The sequence below is a fragment of the Kogia breviceps genome, chromosome 4, assembly GCF_026419965.1.
Source record: "Kogia breviceps isolate mKogBre1 chromosome 4, mKogBre1 haplotype 1, whole genome shotgun sequence".
NCBI classification, from domain to species: domain Eukaryota; kingdom Metazoa; phylum Chordata; class Mammalia; order Artiodactyla; family Physeteridae; genus Kogia; species Kogia breviceps.
The window spans coordinates 60,220,707-60,242,904 of record NC_081313.1 but is presented as its reverse complement, the minus strand read 5'-3'; the positions used below and the strand labels follow the sequence as shown (position 1 = coordinate 60,242,904).

General features: G+C 41.5%; 1 protein-coding gene across 1 annotated transcript; it reads right to left on the bottom strand.

Annotated features, from left to right (window-relative positions):
• Positions 1-347: 347 nt before the first annotated feature.
• F2R (coagulation factor II thrombin receptor) lies at positions 348-21,748 on the bottom strand. The gene is made up of 2 exons (XM_059061391.2): positions 21,443-21,748; positions 348-3,912 (listed from the first exon to the last, which is right to left on the bottom strand). The coding sequence occupies exons 1-2, from the start codon at positions 21,528-21,530 to the stop codon at positions 2,717-2,719; spliced, it is 1,284 nt and encodes a 427-aa protein (XP_058917374.1). The 5' UTR covers positions 21,531-21,748; the 3' UTR covers positions 348-2,716.
• Positions 21,749-22,198: the final 450 nt, after the last annotated feature.

Genomic DNA, 22,198 nt, shown 5'->3' with positions numbered 1-22,198 from the left:
TTCATTCTCTGCACCCCAAGAAGCTGACCTTTATGGGTTCCATCACACAGGCTCCCTTGACCTCTGGGGATAAGTTAAAATCAGGAGCAATGGGGAGGCACCAGCAAGAGATCAGAGGGTGTGGGGAGAGGAGGTCTGTGTATTCCCTCCTCCACTCATTTTAGGCCTGGGATGGTAACAGCTTTCCCTAATTGCTAGTCCCCGGGGTGCTTCACCAGCTCTTGTTGGTTCTCTTAACCCTGGCCATGCCTCTGCAAATCACATCTTCATTAACTGCTGTTCAGCTAAATCTTTAGACTGGCCTTCCTGAGAGGCTCTAAAGATACAATAAAATCTTATTCCAAACAGATACCAAGCAAATTTTCAGGTTTATTAATAGAGGTTACATACATTTTTAAAAAAAGAACATAAAAACAGTGATGTAATATTTTATAAGTACATACTGATAATACAGTAATGAGTCTTATTAAGTCAGAGGTATTTTAATATAAACAGAATGAATAAACAATGACAGTATATCTCCACTAAGTTGGATAAAATGAATATTGTAACTAAATTAATAAAAACAATGTTAGCTTCTACTTACAAGACATACTTTAATGTAAATCATTCTATGGCATTTGGAAACAATTTGCTCTTTTAAATAGGGAAGTACTTGCCTTACAACTTTCTTTTTTTTGTTTGTTTGTTTGTTTAAAATGCCAACATTTTTTCATAAGGAAAAAAAGATATAATTCAACCTAATTTTCAAATTACTTTCTCAAATACATGAGGATATTCTGTACTTGATACTCATCATAGCTTGTAAAATCAACTCATTAACTCTTAAGTGAATGGAAAATAGAGAATAATTTTCCTGTATTTCAAAGTCAATTCCAGTTTCTTCTGCCATTTCTAATCCGACTGACATAATTAATGTTTTAAAAATCTGACTTGAGGGGCTTCCCTGGTGGCGCAGTGGTTGAGAGTCCACCTGCCGATTCAGGGGACATGGGTTCGTGCCCTGGTCCAGGAAGATCCCACATGGCGCGGAGCGGCTGGGCCCGTGAGCCGTGGCCGCTGAGCCTGCGCGTCCGGAGCCTGTGCTCCGCAGGGGGAGAGGCCACAACAGTGAGAGGCCCATGTCCCGCAAAGAAAAAAAATAATAAAATAAAATAAAATCTGATTTGAGTAATTTATTGAACAAAAACATTTGTAAATAGGGTCCAATTAAGACAAACTGAAGGACTTAATATTTTTTTATCCTTAGTTGACATTTTGGTTTATTTTTTTCAATCTCTCTTATGTAAAACTTTGTTTTCATGTTGATACATAGTTAGATTGGCGATCATATTACGTACAGAATTTATAATTTTTATCTTGCTTGAATAACATTGTAATAAAACATTTCATAATCTGTTACTGAAGGAGTTATTTTTAAAAACACGCTTCCTGTACTATATTATGTTTTTCTCAAGTTATAACCACAGGAAGAAGTAACCCAAATGTTCAAAGTTCTTTACCTGCCAGGCTTATGTGGAACTTGCTTGGTGACATCTGGCTAAAAGCACTTCTTTACGTAATGATGTGTTTCTTCCACAAGTCCCACTCTGTGTATTGGCCCACTTTGTTATTCTTGAGAGCAGGTTTCAGTCTGACTCAACTCTATTTGCCCAGCACCCATTAGAGAGCTCAGAGCACGCAATGGGTGTCCATGTTTGTTATATAGGTGTTTCCATCTTGGAATGGTCCTTGCAGCATAACTGCTAGAAGTGAAGTGCCTTCTTTCTCCATTCTTAAAATGGGCAGTCTTTTATATTCATTATCTCTTGGGATAGCACATCCTACTTCACTGACTTCTAATAAACATGATACGCTCACGGCCAATCCTTGAGGGAATCCCAGCAGTAGACAGCAAACATGGTGGTCCTGATCCCTTTGCTCTCTGAACTGGTCCTGTCTTGTACCTACTGCTTGGAGTCCTTCATCTGGGGGCAGGGTGCTTTGAAAGCCAACCTCAGGTCACTGGTGGGACCTCTGCTCATTCTTCATTTACACACATGGCACGTAAAACAGCACAAATGCTACCCATATTATCTGTTTTAATAATTTTTAGAATTCGAACTTTGATACGTTTAACACGAAAAACAGCAGAACTTTCTCTACACACAGATAGTACTAAGTCTCCTCCCTCAATAACTTAAACATTACTGTTGGACAATTTCAAAACACACTTATTAGCAAAAGCTGTATAAGTCCAAACTGTAGAATTCCTCACTATTGATGGACTTTTTCAGATGTTCAGAGCTAAACTCCAACCTAAACTTTGCATATGAAATCAGAGAATCAGAGTTTACTTCCATAATCTCTGGTGAAAAAAAGAGAGGGTTTCAAAGTGCCTATTCTATACTGCACTGCAAATGATACAAGTATATGTGTATAAATACACATACACACACACACATATCTACAATAAATCACATATATTTATGAAAACAGTGACATTTCAGTTCTTGTTGTAACACTCTCTTTTAATAACATTGTTTTCTATTCCTGTTATTTTTTTTCCTGTAACTAACAAATATATATGCTTAATGGCTCTCATAAGAAGGCATGTAAATCATACATTTGTTGTTTTAGATGGTAAAGTAAATACTTTTTGTCAGGGATTAAGTAGAATCCTCAGGTTATTTGCTTTTTTAACATTTTCTTTTTAACTCACTGTCTGTCCCTTTTCCTAAGTTAACAGCTTTTTGTATATGCTGCTATTCAGGTTACTAGAGCAGGTGTCCATTTTACTTGCCATCAGCTGACCGCTGCTGTTATAACTGCTGGGATCTGAACTTTCTTTGCAGCATAAGATACTGTAGAGGTACCTCTGGCACTCAGAGGAAGCATAGTAGTAAATCAAGGGGTCAATGCAACAGCTTATGCTGCTGACACAGACACACAGGAGGTAGGCAAAGTAGGCAGCCTCTGTCATGGAATTATGGGAAAGGAATGCATAATGTAGACTCAGCAGGACGTTTGTGGGTCCAAAGCAAAGGATGAAGATGCAGAAAACAGCAGCTGACAAGAACAAAGCCCGGGACTTCTTGCTCTGGTTGGCAACCGTGGAAGAGCTAAGAGATCGGATGATAGACACGTAACAGACTGTGGAAATGATCAACGGCACAAAAAAGAAGATGGCAGAGAAGGCCGAGAAGTAATATGAGTAGTAGCCTTCGAGCAGCGTTTGGTTGAGCACATCGTGACAGGTGGTTATGTTGAGCCCCGGGACCTGGGTGGTCTGCTCCTTAAGAAGCAGAGGTACCACCCCCGCGATGGCCATGGCCCAGATGGCCAGACAGGTAAAGGAAGCCCTCCCCAGGGTACGCCAGGAGAGTGACTGCATGGGGTATACCACAGCCAGGAACCGGTCAATGCTGATGACCGTCATGAGCATGACAGAGGCATACATGTTACAGTAGAATGCAGCGGTGATGAAGCGGCACATGGCAGACCCAAATCTCCAGTCATTTCCGGAAAAGTAGTAGCTGATCTTAAATGGGAGCACAGACACAAACAGCACGTCTGCCATGGCCAGGTGCAGCATGTACACCACGGCGGGCTTCTTGATCTTCATCTTCAAGATGAACACGATGATGGCCATGATGTTTAGAGGAAGGCTTACAAGGAACACGCCAGTGTAGACGGAGGGGATAAAGACAGTCAACCAGGTGCTGGTCAGATACCCTGAGGCATCTTTTGAGATGAACACGGGGGGTAATTTTTGAGGAGGACTGCTTCTATTGCCGGAGCTTAATCTGTCTTCTGTGAATTCACTTTCATTTTGGTCCTCATCCTCCTTCAGTGGGATTGGTTCAAATATATCATTGGGATTCCTAAGAAAAAAAGTCCGGGGACCCAGAGTATCATTTGTTGCTTCTGACTCTGTAAAGTAAAAATTTTAAAACGAATTAAAAAGGCAAAAGAGACAAGGAGAGAGTACACTTTACTTTTGCTTTTTGTTTTCTTCCTAGGAGAGTGGGTGGTAAAGAGCAGGTGATACACAAGGGGATCACAGACTTTATCAGGGAGTTAGCTAACTCAAAGTAGTGTATCACAGTTTGTTCTGGCACAGCAAACCCTTTTCAAACTCTGCTCCTCAGAGGTATGAGGTGAACAATACACTTTGAGAGATCTGCAGACATCAGGAAAGGCTGAGGACGTGATGTGAAAGAAAAGAGCCGTGACTTCTTTTCTATACGAGCCACCGTCTATATAAACAAATCACTCACAGGCTATGTGACTTCTCTTTCGTCCTTATGTCTGCATGTATACATTTTCTCCATTTAGCTGTGGCCACCCCTTGAAATCCATCCTTCCTTGTGGAAAAATCCACATAGAAAGTTGAGGGAACATCTTAAACGTTACAGAGCTACAGGTGAACTTGAGTAGGACCGAGGGCACCCACTTCCATGATGTTATCCACGTGACAGTAGCTTTCCTTTACTAGCTTCAGTTGGTTTACACAGTAGAATGTTCCAAATCTCTCGTCATATTTGGGTCCAAGCCACAGTCTCAGGATATCGTCTAATGTAACCACAAGGTACCTCCCACACCGTCATATTCCTGTCTCCTTCCTTAGTGGGCCAGCGGAGCAGCAGATGTCCTAGGCCAGTGGCCTTCCTCAGCTCAGTTCCAAAATGCCACATGCATGCAGGCCGAGGCCAGGCCAACCAGGTTCTTTTGAGTATCAACCAGAAGTCAGTTGCAAACGTCCTTTTATTACCCTCCTCCACCAAAAACATCCATTTGAAATGTTCATCAAAGAAATGCAGCACTTAGCTGCTGGAACTCAACCAGCTTTTCCTTCCCAGGAGCTTTGCTAACATTCTGTCACTGAGGAGACTCGGACAGAGAGCCTTTGCTGGGCCTTGGCAAGCTGAGGAGAGGGGAGAGAAACCACAGGGGGAAAAGGATGATGTTTCTATCCCTGGAGGCATTGGCCACAAGGCTGGATACACACGTCACTCAGAAGTGATGTTAGAGGAATGAAAACTGGCTGGAAATTGGGTAAGTACAGTGGATTTTTAAGCTTTCGGTTTTATTTTTCAGTAGTGGAACCTTCCTGCAAACAAAAACTTACACAGAGAGGCATAATGCAATAAAAGAGATAGTTCTGCTTCTGTAAGGTCCTACCAGACCCTAGACAAAAATTACAAAAAATTACAAACTCTGGATCCCTTTCCTCCCCCAAATCAATGACCTGAAGTTATTTAGGTTCACAGGGTCATGTCAGGGAGGGGAGGGATGGATCTTCAAAGAAAGGATGGCAACTGGTGGGTTTCTTGTTTTCAGTGGCTTTTAGCTTGAGAGAAGGCCAAAGTCAGTGCCACAAAAGATGGCTGAAACTCAGATAGAAAACCCATAGTCTCTATTGCCTGAAGAATCAGAGGACAGAGTTCAGGGCAACTACAATCACTGGAAAGTGAGGAGAGAGTCCCAGAAAAGAAAAATTCAGAGAAGGGTAGAGAGCACCAAATTCCAGTGGACATTCTGCCCCAGGCTTGGGTTGACTCTAGAACCTGCACACTCAAGGAAGATGTGAAGTACCTTTGCTAGAGTTAACACATTTTTGACTGGAGATGTATTTTGGCCACAGGTATTCGTTTCTGCAAAAATCCCCGGGTCAATAATGTGTTAAAAGAACAGAAGTGCTATTTGAACTTCTTGCTCAAGAGGAAACGTTTGCAGTTTGAGTTCAACCAAATTAACTGCCTGCTAAAGCAAAAACACCAACATTTTTTGGAGAAATAAAACAAAATCTTGAGTCTTTACAGTAGGATTATGTCCAGCAGACAATTCAAAGTCATTCGATATAAAGAGAATCAGGAAAGTGTGACCCAGTCTCAAGAGAAAAGGACAATCAATGGAAACCAATCCCAAGATGACCTGGATGTTGGAATTAGCAGATAAGGATTTTAAAGGGTATGTTGCAACTATGCTCAATGAAGGGAAGAAAAAGATTTCATTGAAATGAATGAAAAAATAGAAAACAGCAACGAAACCAACCAATGGAAATTCTAGAACTAGAAAATAAAATACAATAAGTTGGCATCTATTTCCAAAATGAAAAGCAAACCTAGAGTAGCACCAACCGATACACAGTAGAACAGGGCCTGGTAGTGAAAGCTTGAGGTCAGATGACCTCAGCAAGAGCATGAGTGGGTCCCCTGAGGCTAAAGGGGTGATCTGGCAGATCTGTCACAGGGGCACAGCAAAAAATCTGCAGTGATCTGTATCATTTTCACAGACGTAAAGAACAAATGTATGAATACCAAGGGGGGAAGGCAGGGATGGGATGAATTGGGAGATTGGGACTGACATATATACACTACTATGTATAAAATAGATAACTAATGAGAACCTACTGTGTAGCACAGGGAACTCTACTCAGTGCTTTGTGGTGACCTAAATGGGAAGGAAATCCAAAACAGTGGGAATATATGTTTACATATAGCTGATTCACCTTTGCTGTACAGCAGAAACTAACACAACATTGTAAAGCAGCTATATTCCAATAAAAATTTTAAAAAAAAATCTGGTGATGAGCCTCTGAGTACACATATACAGCTAGATTGTTCCCCAAGGGTAGGAAACTATTCCTATTTAACTCTGAGTCTCCAGTACCCTGCCCCACTTGTGGTAGGTATGGACCTTAAGTTGGCTTTTAATCACAGATTTGCATTCTAATACTGGCTCTACCAGGAGTCACTTAACTGCTCTGAACTCAGTCTCAGAATCATTAAAATGGGATCCCAATACCTGTCTTGCCTACAAATCTGGCAGCCAGGAGCATCACATGTTAAATAGGATATATGTTCACTTTGTAAACTTCAAAAATTAATCAATGTTAAGAAATTATTATTCTTCCCCTATCACTTCAATGTGGTTTGCTTTTTGCTCACTCTCAATCATTTTAAATTAAAATGGAATCTGTTCCTCTTCCCTTCCTAAACATTTAGCAGTGTTTGGTTTTTCAACATGATGAGGGACATGAAGAAGCTGTAAGGTACAGGGCCCCAGTATTGAGAGCCATAAATCAAATTTCAAATTCACAACCTTTTCCCGAAGTATCGCTTCCTTCCCCTTTCGAAGCATCTAATTCACTCTGTGCATCTTGATCCAGTCACATGGGGGCCTGACCCTGGTACAACAGCCCCTGTGTGAAGTGAGTCTACCCTCAAGGTCAAGAATGTGTGGGAAGCAGAAGAAAAGAATGAGTTCTGGCATTTTAAGGCCACAAAGGTATGTGTCCTCAAAAACGCTGACCCACAGGAACCTTAAAACAACATGACTCTCTGCTGTAGCTTTGGGGACCTGGCCAGACTGAGGACTCCTGTCACGCATGGAAGGGAGAAAAGTGTAGGTACACATGTGTGCACACACACACATGAGCATCAGGACATGACCTAGAGGAGTGATGCCTCTTGAAAACTACTGAACACTCATAACTAAGCTCTTAGATGCCATCACTTGGTCTGAAAATTAAACTCTCATTAGGCTTTACTCTGTATTTAGTACTTTGGGAATAAGCATTTGTTTTCAAAAATTTCTTCCCTGGCTAGGCCTTCTCGGGCAGTATGGTGTTTATGCCAGAAACATTATACCCACAGGAACATGACATTTTATAGGCTGGAGCCCAGGAAGAATGCATAATCCCTTGATTAAATATCATTACCTAAAGTATCACCTTTTCTTGCCACCATAGGTTTGATATTTTGGCTTTTATGGGATTACAGAATGTCAGCAAATTTTGTTTGTTTGTTTAACTATATACCAACATCAAAGAAAGAACAAAACCAATTCCAGGTGACTAGATAAATCTAACTAGCTCAAGCCCCTTAGGTTGAAATTTGAGTTTGGGTATCTTGCTTTTCCTTTAGTCCTAGCCCAACTCATAGGTCAAGGAGAAAGTACCTGTCAGCATACAAAAAGCTCCTGTAACCCATCTGTGTTTTTATTCTTAAGTTATGGTTTAAAAAAGTAAAACAAAACTAAGTCAGGTCCTAAAATTGGTTCTCATACTTGTTGCTAAGTTTCACTTAATTTAGGTTTCTCTAAAATGGCTCTACAGTAATTTTGTTGTTGAACATAGCGTATTGCTAATGAGCTTAAATGTGGACTCTAACTCTGAAGATTTTTAAAAATTAGTCAGGCACAGTGCTTTTTCTGACTTTGACGAGATTTGGACTTGGAAGCAGAGTGGTGACCAGATACTCTCTCAAGGTCCCATGTGATCCTAGAAGTTATACCATTTCATCCTCCCACAACATTCCAGCCTTGGTTCTGACTCAGAGCACTGGCCTACAGGGCTCATACTTTTTGGGAATTAAGAAAGCAGAAGTCCCAGGACATCGCCTACATTCACACACAGAGCAGGAGATGTACCCTGCATTTCTCCACGAATGACTCAATACTACAGGTTAAAGAGAAATAAAAAGGATGATGGAAAAATGATGGAAACATAGTAACTCCAAGGAGAAAACAGCAACATTACAGGAATACTCCACTGTCTCAAATGCAAATGCACACCATGAAAAGAAGTGCTCCTTAAAGAAATGGCTGGTTCCAGATCTGGGTGGAGGAAAACACAAGAGGAGTCTTGAACGTCTTCAAAGAACATTAGGGTCAGGTCAGAAAGACTCTGAAGTTGATCCAAAGAGAGCTCCCCATTGGCCAAAAATCATTAAGAGAATAATGATGGAAATGAATGGAAACACTGGAAACATGTCATATTTGTTAAGATCTATGAGTTCATAATGATGCTCAAAGGAAAATAAAACCTTTTTTGTCACTTTTGGAGGAAATGAGGGGACCCAGTCTGAAAACTGGTAAACAAAGGCAAGATTCAAGCATTTATCTTGCCTTTTCTATAAACAAAATATTTCAGGGAAACCAAATAGTCAGTGAGAGAAATTCTATTTTATAAAATAATTCCAGCTCATAAACACAGAAACAGTAACAGATTTAGAAACGCATCTTAAAGCTCTTAGTGAAATAAGATTTAGTACAACGATCATCACTTGTTGCTAAAAACGTTAGGTGAAAGGATAGGTGATAGGGAACTTTCTAACAACGGGATCACCTGACAACACCTGAGTCCAATGAGTAATCTTTTTTTTTTTTCCAATGAGTAATCTTAAAATCTCAAAAAGAGAGATAATCTTCAGGTAATGAAACACAGATGTGTACACAGCACCACTGCTAAGGTAGTCTTGCAGAAAAACAAACTTGGATCAGGTTAAGCTTCCAGATGGACCACATTACAGAAAACACAGAGGACAGAAGGGCATGTTGAACACCCCTACAAGATGCAGCTGGCCAGATCCAGTATGTAGAAAAGTTTAGAAGATGAACGATCCTGTTTCTCTGACAAACAGTCTTGAAAAAAGAGGAGAGGGAAAACCATTACAGACTAAAAGATTTAAGAGACACATCTACCTAATGCAACAGTGGGCCTCATTTGATCCTGATTCAAATAAACCAACTGTAAAAAGCATTTATGAGAAAATCAGTAAAATGTGAACACCAACCGAATAGTACATGATATTAAGAAATTGTCCATTTTTTTTAGGTGTTATAATGGTATTGTGGTTATATGAAGAAAAGAGTTCTTATTTCTAAGGATATACAGTGATGCATTTATTGATGAAATGATACAATGTCTGGGATTTTCTTTAAAATTGTCCATTTGGGGAGGAGGAAAGTGAGGGTACAGATAAAATATAGGGGGTAATTACACTGTCCACTTTTGGTATGTTTGAAAATTTCCATAATGAAAATTAAAAAAAAAAAGAAGAAAAAGAAAAGCAAATATTTTATGCACATTTACTTGCCACTAAAAACTAAGGACAACAGATCCACCAGAAGGGAGACAGCAGAAGCAAGAAGAACTACAATCCTGCAGCCTGTGGAACAAAAACCACATTCACAGAAAGACAGACAAGATGAAAAGGCAGAGGGCTATGTACCAGATGAAGGAACAAGATAAAACCCCAGAAAAACAACTAAATGAAGTGGAGATAGGCAACCTTCCAGAAAAATAATTCAGAATAATGATAGTGAAGATGATCCAGGACCTCGGAAAAAGAATGGAGGCAAAGATCAAGAAGATGCAAGAAATGTTTAATAAAGACCTAGAAGAATTAAAGAACAAACAGAGATGAACAATACAATAACTGAAATGAAAACTATACTAGAAGGAATCAATAGCAGAATAATTGAGGCACAAGAACAGATAAGTGACCCGGAAGACAGAATGGTTGAATTCACTGCTGCGGAACAGAGTAAAGAAAAAAGAATGAAAACAAATGACGACAGCCTAAGAGACCTCTGGGATAACATTAAACACAACAACATTCCCATTATAGCGGTCCCAGAAGGAGAAGAGAGAGAGAAAGGACCAGAGAAAAGATTTGAAGAGATTATAATAGAAAACTTCCCTAACACGGGAAAGGAAATAGCCACCCAAGTCCGAGTCCCATACAGGATGAACCCTAGGAGAAACACGCCGAGACACATAGTAATCAAATTGGCAAAAATTAAAGACAAAGAAAAATTATTGAAAGCAGCAAGGGAAAAACAACAAATAACATACAAGAGAACTCCCATAAGGTTAACAGCTGATTTCTCAGAAGAAACTCTACAAGTCAGAAGAGAGTGGCATGATGCACTTAAAGTGATGAAACGGAAGAACCTACAACCAAGATTACTCTACCTGGCAAGGATCTCATTCAGATTGGATGGAGAAATCAAAAGCTTCACAGACAAGCAAAAGTGAAGAGAATTCAGCACCACCAAATCAGCTATTCAACAAATGCTAAAGGAACTTCTCTAAATAGGAAACACAAGAGAAGAAAAGGACCTACAAAAACAAACCCAAAACAATTAAGAAAATGATCATAGGAACATACATATCGATAATTACCTTAAACGTAAATGGATTAAATGCTCCAACCAAAAGACACAGTCTTGCTGAATGGATACAAAAACAAGACCCATCTATATGCTGTCTGTAAGAGACCCACTTCAGACTTAGGGACACATACAGACACATACATATGAAAGTGAAGGGATGGAAAAAGGTATTCCACGCAAATGGAAATCAAAAGAAAGTTGGAGTAGCAATACTCATATCCAATAAAATAGACTTTAAAATAAAGAATGTTACAAGAGACAAGGAAGGGCACTACATAATGATCAAGGGATCAATCCAAGAAGAAGATATAACAATTATAAATATATATGCACCCAACATAGGAGCACCTCAATACATAAGGCAACTGCTAACAGCTATAAAAGAGGAAATTGGGGCTTCCCTGGTGGCGCAGTGGTTAAGAATCCGCCTGCCAATGCAAGGGACATGGGTTTGAGCCCTGGTCCAGGAAGATCCCACATGCTGTGGAGCAACTAAGCCTGTGTACCACAACTACTGAGCCTGCGCTCCAGAGCCCACAAGCCACAACTCCTGAAGCCCGGCGCCTAAAGCCCATGCTCTGCAACAAAAGAAGCCACCACAGTGCAAAGCCCACGCGCTGCAACGAAGAAGAGCCCCTGCTCGCTGCAACTAGAGAAAAGTCCGCATGCAGCAACGAAGACCCAATGCAGCCAAAAATAAATAAATAAAATAAATTTTTTTAAAAAAGAGGAAATCTACAGTAACACAATAATAGTGGGGGACTTTAACACCTCACTTACAACAATGGACAGATCATCCAAAATGAAAATAAATAAGGAAACAGAATCTTGAAATGACACAACAGACCAGATAGATTTAACTGATATTTATAGGACATTCCATCCAAAAACAGCAGATTACACTGTCTTCTCAAGTGCTCACAGAACATTCTCTAGGATAGATCACATCTTGGGTCACAAATCAAGCCTCAGTAAATTTAAGAAAATTGAAATCATAGCAAGCATCTTTTCTGACCTCAACACTATGAGATTAGAAATGAATTACAGGGAAAGGAAAGTAAAAAACACAAACACATGGAGGCTAAACAATACATTACTAAATAACCAAGAGATCACTGAAGAAAGCAAAGAGGAAATCAAAAAATACCTAGAGACAAATGACAATGAAAGCATGACAATCCAAAACCTATGGAATGCAGCAAAAGCCATTCTAAGAGGGAAGTTTATAGCTACACAAGCCTACCTCAAGGAACAAGAAAAATCTCAAACAATCTAACCTAACACCTAAAGGAACTAGAGAAAGAAGAACAAACAAAACCCAAAGTTACCAGAAGGAAAGGAATCATAAAGATCAGAGCAGAAATAAATGAAATAGAAACAAAGAAAACAATAGCAAAGATCAAAGAAACTAAAAGCTGGTTCTTTGAAGGGTAAACAAAATTGATAAACCATTAGCCTGACTCATCAAGAAAAAGAGGGAAAGGACTCAAATCAATAAAATTAGAAATGAAAAAGGAGAAGTTACAACAGACACCGCAGAAATACAAAGCATCCTAAGAGACTACTACAAGCAACTCTATGCCAATAAAAGGGACAACCTAGAAGAAATGGACAAATTCTTAGAAAGGTATAACCTTCCAAGACTGAACCAGGAAGAAATAGAAAATATGAACAGACTAATCACAAGTAATAAAATTGAAACTGTGGTTAAAAATCTTCCAACAAACAAAAGTCCAGGACCAGATGGCTTCAAAGGTGAATTCTATCAAACATTTAGAGAAGAGCTAACATCCATCCTTCTCAAACTCTTCCAAGAAACTGCAGAGGAAGGAGCACTCCCAAACTCATTCTATGAGGCCACCATCACCCTAATACCAAAACTAGACAAAGGTACTACAAAAAAAGAAAATTACAGACCAGTATCAGTGATGAATATAGATGCAAAAATCCTCAACAAAATACTAGCAAACAGAATCCAACAACACATTAAAAGGATCATATAACATGATCAAGTCGGATTTATCCCAGGGATGCAAGGATTCTTCAATATATGCAAATCAAACAGTGTGATACACCATATTAACAAACTGAAGAAAAAAAACCATATGATCATCTCAATAGATGCAGAAAAAGCTTTTGACAAAATTCAACACCCATTTATGATAAAAAATCTCCAGAAAATGGACATAGAGGAAGCCTACCTCAACATAATAAAGGTCATATACTACAAACCCACAGCAAACATCAGTCTCAATGGTGAAAAACTGAAAGCATTTCCTGTAAGATCAGGAACAAGACAAGGTTGCCCACTCTCACCACTATTATTCAACATAGTTTTGGAAGTCCGAGCCATGGCAATCAGAGAAGAAAAAGAAATAAAAGGAATACAAATTGGAAAAGAAGAAGTAAAACTGTCACTGTTTGCAGATGACATGATACTATACATAGAGAATCCTAAAGATGCCACCAGAAAACTACTAGAGCTAATCAATGAATATGGTAAAGTTGCAGGATACAAAATTAATGCACAGAAATCTCTTGCATTCTTGTACACTAATGAATGAAAAACCTGAAAGAGAAATTAAGGAAACACTCCCATTTACCATTGCAACAAAAAGAATAAAATACCTAGGAATAAACCTATCTAGGGAGACAAAAGACCTGTATGCAGAAAACTATAAGACACGGATGAAAGAAATTAAAGATGATACCAACAGATGGAGAGATATACCATGTTCTTGGATTGGAAGAATCAATATTGTGAAAATGACTATACTACCCAAAGCAATCTACAGATTCAATGCAATCCCTATCAAATTATCAATGGCATTTTTTATAGAACTAGAACAAAAAATCTTAAAATTTGTATGGAGACACAAAAGACCCTGAATAGCCAAAGCAGCCTTGAGGGAAAAAAACGGATACGGAGGAATCAGACTCCCTGACTTCAGACTATACTACAAAATTACAGTAATCAAGATAATATGGTACTGGCACAAAAACAGAAACACAGATCAACAGAACAAGATAGAAAGCCCAGAGGTAAACCCACGCACGTATGGTCAACTAATCTATGACAAAGGAGGCAAGGTTATACAATTGGAGAAAAGACAGTCTCTTCAATAAGTAGTGCTGGGAAAACTGGACAGCTACATGTAAAAGAATGAAATTAGAACACTCCCTAACACCGTACACAAAAATAAACTCAAAATGGATTAGAGACCTAAATGTAAGACGGGTAACTATAAAACTCCTAGAGGAAAACATAGGAAGAACACTCTTTGAGATAAATCACAGCAAGATCTTTTTTGATCCACCTCCTAGAGTAATGGAAATAAAAACGAAAATAAACAAATGTGACCTAATGAAACTTAAAAGCTTTTCCACAGCAAAGGAAACTATAAACAAGATGAAAAAGACAACCCTCAGAATGGGAGAAAATATTTGCAAAAGAATCAATGGACAAAGAATTAATCTCCAAAATATAAACAGCTCATGCAGCTCAATATTAAAAAAAACAAACAACCCAATCCAAAAATGGGCAGAAGACCTAAATAGACATTTCTCCGAAGAAGAGATACAGATGGCCAAGAAGCACATGAAAAGCTGCTCAACATCACTAATTATTAGAGAAATGAAAATCAAAACTACAATGAGGTTATCACCTCACACCAGTTAGAACGGGCTTCATGAGAAAATCTACAAACAAATGCTGGAGAGGGTGTGGAGAAAAGGGAACCCTCTTGCACTGTTGGTGGGAATGTAAATTGATACAGTCACTATGGAGAACAGTATGGAGGGTCCTTAAAAAACTAAAAATAGAATTACCATATGATCCTGCAATCCCACTACTGGCATATACCCAGAGAAAACCACAATTCAAAAAGACATATGCAGGCTTCCCTAGTGGCGCAGCGGTTGGGAGTCCGCCTGCCAATGCAGGGGACACAGGTTTGTGCCCCGGTCGGGAAGATCCCACATGCCGCAGAGCGGCTGGGTCCGTGAGCCATGGCCGCTGAACCTGTGCGTCCAGAGCCTGTGCTCCACAACAGGAGAGGCCACAACAGTGAGAGGCCCGCGTACCGCAAAAAAATAAAAAAATAAAGACACATGCGCCCCAATGTTCATTGCAGCACTATTTACAATAGTCAGGTCATGGAAGCAACCTATATGTCCATCAATAGATGCATGGATAAAGAAGATGTGGTACGTATACACAATGGAATATTACTCAGCCATAAAAAGGAACGAAATTGGGTCATTTGTTGAGACGTGGATGGATGTAGAGACTGTAATACAGAGTGAAGTAAGTCAGAAAGAGAAAAACAAATATTGTATATTAACGCATATATGTGGAACCTAGAAAAATGGTACAGGTGAACTGGTTTGCAGGGCCGAAATAGAGACACAGATGTAGAGAACAAATGTATGGACACCAAGTGGGGAAAGCAGCAGGGGGTGGGGTTGGGATGGTGGTGTGATGAATTGGGAGATTGGAATTGACATGTATACACTGACGTGAATAAAATTGATGACTAATAAGAACCTGCTGTATAAAAAAATAAATAAAATTCAAAAATTATAAAAAGCAAGAAGAAAAAAGATTGAATGTAGAACAACTGGAGGGATAAAAAACAAACAAACAAAACAAAAAAAAAATAAGGACAACAGTTTTTGCTTTTGTTTTTCTTTTGTCTTAGTTTTGAGGGGGAAAAAGTTCTTGAATGTTTGTGTGAACATAGTTTTACACTGAGAGAATTCATTTTATACCAACCCCTCCAAGGTTTTCCTGGAATATGGAGGAGTTGGTGTATGAAGAACACTTAACATTTGTTGACAACCTACTATGTACCAGGTACTTCGTTTAACTTACCTCATGTAGCTGTAACATTTTTACAAGATAAGCATTATAACCCCCATTTTATGTACAACATGGAGGCACAGAGAGGCTAAGTAACTAATCCAACGTCACCCAGCTAGGAAGTGAAGGAGCTGGGATCTGACCCCAGATTTGCCTGGTTCTAAAGCTCATACCCTTTGAACCGCACCACCTTACCCTGTCTCTTTTAAAAAGTTGTGAATTCAGGACCTACTCCTAAAAGAGTACTACTTTTTTTTCCTCTAAGCATTTCACCAAACAAATGAATCTACCCACCCTTTTGAACTATAGCAGGCAGGACATAGCCATGTGAATGTATAAGTTCAGTTGATGATGTGCACAGCTGTTGCTTGGGAATCAGGAGTCCTGCTGACCTTGGTGACACACCAGCCACATGCCAACGACCCAGTCCTCACAGGACAGATATAGTAAAGAGATGTTCAAGGACTAAACAGAGTAACAAATTTTAAAAATATTGTCCCAGATGCAGCAGAGTAAGAGCAAGTAAGTGAACAAAAACCTCTTACGGAAAAGCCAGAATTAAAGGTAGAATAAGGTAAACACTGATTGCAGAGTGAAGAAGAGATCACCAGTATCTGAGGTTGCCTCTCCTCCCATCCCACCTTCTGGAGCAGGGACTCCACAGGGAGAACAGGAAAGCAAACGGGGGCGGGGGGAAGCTGGGAGAGTGGAGGTTACAGGAAGTAAAGGCAACCAGAAAATGTAAATGTCAGTGCACCCAAGGCCATTGCAGGCACTAAGAAGTGTGTGGGTCCCCTCCTGAAGGCCAGGGCCTGACTCGTGGGGTCAGAACACTAGCAGGCCTCTCTGGGAAGGACTCCAATTCCCTGGCTCTCCCCCTTCCGCCAGGCCTGTTCTCCACCCAAAGTTACAGGCCCTGAGTCCAGTGTCCTGGGAACACTGCTCTCTACTCTCTAAGACAAGCTGAAAGGAAAACTAATTCACAGTAAAGGATGTTTATAATCACCAATTCCCCCGGAACCAAGCTGTCTCCGCACTCCAACCCCGCCCAAGTTCTACTGCAGTTTGTAAACCTGAACTCAAACAAATTAGGTTCTAGATATGATAGAAACCATCATAAACAGCACTTCCTGGAAAGCAGAACTCTTCTTGTAAAGCCAAAAAATACTTCAGTTCTGCTAACTGCAGAACAGTGCACTGCACCTGCTGCACTAGGTTTTAAATGATGGCAGAGAATTGACAGTGCTTATGAAATCAATTTACAGGACTGTAACAAGATTTTTAAAAGACAGAATAGTGTAGAAAATATTGGAATGCATAGCATGTGGTAAAGGTGAGTACTGGTTGGTAAAACTTTTGTTTCTATACACTATACACTATGATTGCCCATGGATATTTATTGCACACATAGGAAGCAACTGCGTCATCATGAAAAGCGTATTTCTTACAGTTCTTACTGCTGGTTAGCAAAAAAGAAAATACTGGAAAACACTTCTGTAATATACCATAATACCTGACTTCTAATCCACCATAGACTTGAAATATAAACAGATGAGATTAGATTATGTCCTTTCCTAAAGTTCAATAAATGTGTTTTGAAGTGCAAATTTCAGATTATTCCTGTTATTTCCAACAGCAGGTTCTTTTGAAAGCAAATAAACGTATAAAGGCCGGTAATGGCCTTTTAAGTGGCAAAACATCGTTGGATGCTTCGGGATGGAGGAAAAGGAGGTGTAACGTCCCTGGGTTTTTCCAAGCCTTATGCCAAGGTCAATGTGGGAGAGAGTGTCTGGGGGAAGCTCAGTCTAGACAGTTACATACTCTGACAGTTTCAGGCATAAGCATGAGAGGGTGAAAGGCAGAATGAAAGAAACCACAAAACAGGGAAACAAACAGAAAATGCTCAATGTTGAACCTGTGAGCCCTTGATACTAGCATCACAGTCAAAAGTAAACCAAGGCCATGGTTCCTAATGATGCTTCTGGGGTTTTTGTGAGTATCCCATAGTAAAGGGGATATAGTTCCCCAGATACAAAAGGCCACACATTGTATGATTCCATTCATATGAAATATGGAGAAGAGGCAGACCCAGAGAAACAATAAGCAAATTGGTAGCTGCCAGGGGTTGGGGGTAGGGAGGATGAGGGCCGAGTGCTTGATGGGGACTGGGTTTCCTTTTGAGGCGATGAAAATGTCTTGGAACTAGATAGAGGTGGTAGGTGTACAACATTGTAAATGTATTAAATACCACTAAATTGTATACTTAAAAATGGTTAATTTTGTGCTATGTAGATTTCACCTCAATTTAAATTAATTAATTGATTTTTATATTTTTAGAGTTTATTTTGATATTAATCTTATTTCCCATTTTGATTCTCTTCATTTCTTTCTGTGGATTCAAACTGCCATCTAGTGTCAATTCCTAACTCCAACATAGCTTCATTCTATGCCCCTCCTTTGCACTGTTACTGTCAAATATATATTACATTTCTAGGTCATATGCTCAATAGTACAATTTTATATTGTTTAATGCAATTACTTTTCTTTAATTCTTTTTTGTTGCAATTTAATCTTTTTACTTTTTCATACCATTTTAAAGGTTACTTTCCATTTAAAATTATTATAAAATACTGGCTATATCTCCTGTGTAGAAAAGTACTTGCTGATTCATAAGAAATTTGACTTTCAGAGGTTTTTGGTTGGCTTAAAGCAGCACCACTGTCCAGTTTTGTGTCTTTTGTTGGGCTGAAGACCACAACCTCTCAGTAACAGCCAATTAATTGGCACATTCATGATAGGGATCTATTCATAGACTGCCTTATCATCTGCTTCAGAAAGTAAATGGCAGGATACCACAATCCATGCATCCATGTTTACTAAACACCTCTGTGCATGGGCTCAGACTTTGCCTTCCAGGGGTTCTGGGAAGCACAACAGGATTACTTCTCTGCTGTGGGCCAGGATGCGGGGGTGGGGGCGGGTGTCTGGATGGCTTCCTCTCTACATTGGGTGGTAGAGAAAGCTTGCACTTAGGAAAGAAAGGCCTGTGATCAAATCCTAGTTCCACTTAATTGCACTTGTGACTTAACCTCAGTTTCCTTACCTGTAGAATGGGGATGACATCTACTCAAAGGGTGGCTAGAGGAATAAGTAAGGTAATGTTTGTCAAGTACCTAAGCAGGGTGTTGGCTCTAGTAGGTTCTTGATATCAGGTGGCTGTTTTTAATTAAATGTGAACACATGGGGTGTGGGAAGGGCATTTTGGCCAGAGGGAGTGGCCAGGGGACAGAAGCCAGAGAAAGTTCTACCTTGGAGGTTGAACTAGAGGGTGGGGGCCGGGTGAAGTACAGGTTATGTAATAGGGGAGGCTCTGTAATAACGGAGGCTGGACAAGGCTAGGGACCCATCCTGCAAGGGAAGGGTCACCTCCCACTATGCTAGGGAATTGAGCTTGACCCTGTGGGTAGGAAGGCAGTACACAGAATCTCCCACCCAACCCCCTCTACCACAGTCACCATCAGCTGTTCTAGTAAATTTCACTCTCCAGCTCTTTATAGAATTTATGAACATCACCTGTAGGACACTGACGCTCTTTGATGAAAGCACCTTACTTAAATTGCCTGGACAAAGGAATGTAAACTGGTTAAGAACTTAGGAATTTCTCAACAAGTATCTGCTGAGTGAATATCTGTTCTAGACTCCACAGGGATAAACGGAGGTTTATAATCTTAGCCTGGGAGATGACATACTCACAAAGTGACAATGCAGGAAATGCTAAAATGAGTGGGGGGACAAAAAGCCCGACAGTGCTTCAAGAAAGCTCACAATGGTGGGCAGGGCCAGTCCTGGAGGCATTTCCTATAGCTGGGGTCTCTCAGTGCCTCACATCACATAGAGCTGGTTAAGACAGACATTGTTTAGAACTGCGGGTGCACGGTGATAATAAAAAGCAGACCTATTTTTGGTTGATTTTATTAGTGATTTAAAACTCCAAAGACAAAGCCCCACTTATTTCTTGCATCCAGGACCCCCTCCTCCATTTGGAATTTGGGTGCATCATCTCTGAGACTTAATTTCAGAATCAGCAAAAGGGGATAAACATTTGAGAGGGTGAAATGAGATAATGTGAAGTGAAAATGCCTTCGGGCCCAGGGTTTGACCCAGAATATGGTACTTTTTTTTTTCTCAGAATATGACACTTAACATGAGCTCCTTTTTTCTCTCATCCTCTTTTCTTCTCTCCCTCCCAAAGTGGTCCCAGAATCCAGCGTAGAGAAATCAGCCAACGTTATTCAGTTCTCTTTCTGCCTATGCCAGCTCTGTGCATCCTAGCATGCCCCACTCGGGTTGACAAGAAAGTAAGAAGTGTGGAAGAAACAGCAGTCTTGACTTCTCTAGCTAACACAGGCCAAAAATCTTTGGGTTCCTATGTGGGCCTCTTAGTGTTCCTAAAAGCAACACCTCAAAACTCACCCTGAGCAAACATGGAGAGCAGGGAAAATGCTGTCTCTGTCACCTCTTAATCTCCATATGCCTACACTCCTTCTGGTGTGAAAACAATACAGAGCACACAGTCTTTCACAAATAATAAGAAAAACAGCTAGAATTTGTTTCTAAGTGAAAAAAAGGGGGCTGGAAGCTTACAAAGTACTATTGCTACAAAGAAATAAAAACATTTCCTCCCTCCCTTTTTAACTAGGGTTTTTACAGGCTAAAAGCAACTTCTCCGCCCTGCTTTTTTAAGAGCAAGAGGTTGGAAAATACATTTATTTGCTCAAGCAGTCAGATACTTAAAAATACACACTATTAATAATGAATGTATTCTAGGTGAGAAACCTCCTGCTCCCAGCAGATCAGAAACTGAAATGGTTTTATCCCATAGTGTCTGAGGGAGCCGGATTCTGAGGAGGGGATCTCTTTCCTCAACTCACTTGGAAGCTTGGAAGACTGGGTTCTAGAGAACAAACAAACAAAGCCTCCCAACCGCTGCCACCGCCTCGTGGCTATCCTGTTAGCACCCAACATCCCGCACCATGACCGCCTCCTGCACACAAGGCCTGTGGTTTTCTATTAAGCAGGCCAAGGCACTAAGCTTTTCTCTACACCACTTTCCTGGCCTGCAAACTGTGCAAGAAAAACAATTCCAACGAGACAAAACTTCAGCGGGAGCGGTTCTCGACCGCATCTTGAAAAACCCGGAAAGTTTATTGGTGGAGCAACGTGAAACGCTTTCTTTTTGGGGTGGTCCTGGGAGAAAAAGGCCACACAGTGACAACAAATGCAACGAGGTCCCTCAGGCTTCCCCAAGAAAATCCGACCCCGCTCCTCCTCCATATCCAAAACCCTGCCGCGGGGCCGGCTGCATCCTCCAAAACCCAGTGCAAAGGGGCATCAGCTGAGCCCGCAGAGGGGGTAGGACGGGCACCCCACCTGGATATGAGTTGGGGTGACTCCGATCTCAGCCCGAACGCCCGTCTGGCTCCCGGGGGACGCTGTGGCAGAAGGCGCAGTCAGGGGCACCCACTGAGTCCCGGAGCAGCAGCGTCCCTCGTCTTCCCGCCCTCCCCACTCCCGAGGAGGCCCGGGCTGCGGGGCCGGGGGTGGGGACAGGGAGGCAATGCCGGGGGCAACTCTCACCTGGTTTGGGGCCTCGGGCGCGGGCCGACAGCAAGGGACCGCATAGACTGAGCCCCGCGACGACGAGCAGCAGCCACCGCGGCCCCATTGTTCGGAGGCTCGGGGCGCTCGGCGCGGTCAGTGCGGCGCTGCTCCGGGAGACGGGCCCCGCCGCTGGAAGGCTCGGGCCGCACGCTCTGTCCCCCCACGCCCTCCTCGCGCAGAGCCCGGAGGGCGGCAGGGGCAGGCGACACAGCGCTAGCCGCTGGACAGGAGAAGGCTGCTCGGCGCGTCTGGCGGCGCTGTGCAGGACAAGGGGCGCTGGGCGCGGGCGGGGGCGGGGCGCGCGGCCGCCGGGCTGGAAAGGGCGCCCCCTGGCGTCGAGTGTGCACCTCGACGCGGCCGCCGCCCGCCGGTCCCTCTGCCATCGCTGGGCCACCCACGGGGCTCGGCGACCTAGGCGGCCTTCTCTCCCGATGTGCCGCCCGCCGCGCGCCCCGGCTGCTAGACACTTCCCCGCAACTGAGACGTTGTTTCCTTGGCCTTCGCCTTGGACCCGCGAAGCTACCAGTAACTCAGTCTGGTGGGAACCTTTGCTCTCGGAGAGCAGACTTTGGCAGAGAACCTCCGATCAGGGATGAGCCCCTCCCTGCCCTCGGGCCGGACCTCAGGCCGAGCAACGCGCCGCATTTGAAAATTCGGCGTTCTGCTACAAGTTTGAAAGTGACTTGTGTTTTTGTAATTTGGGGATAGTGGATTTAAAAGTTTATACTTTAG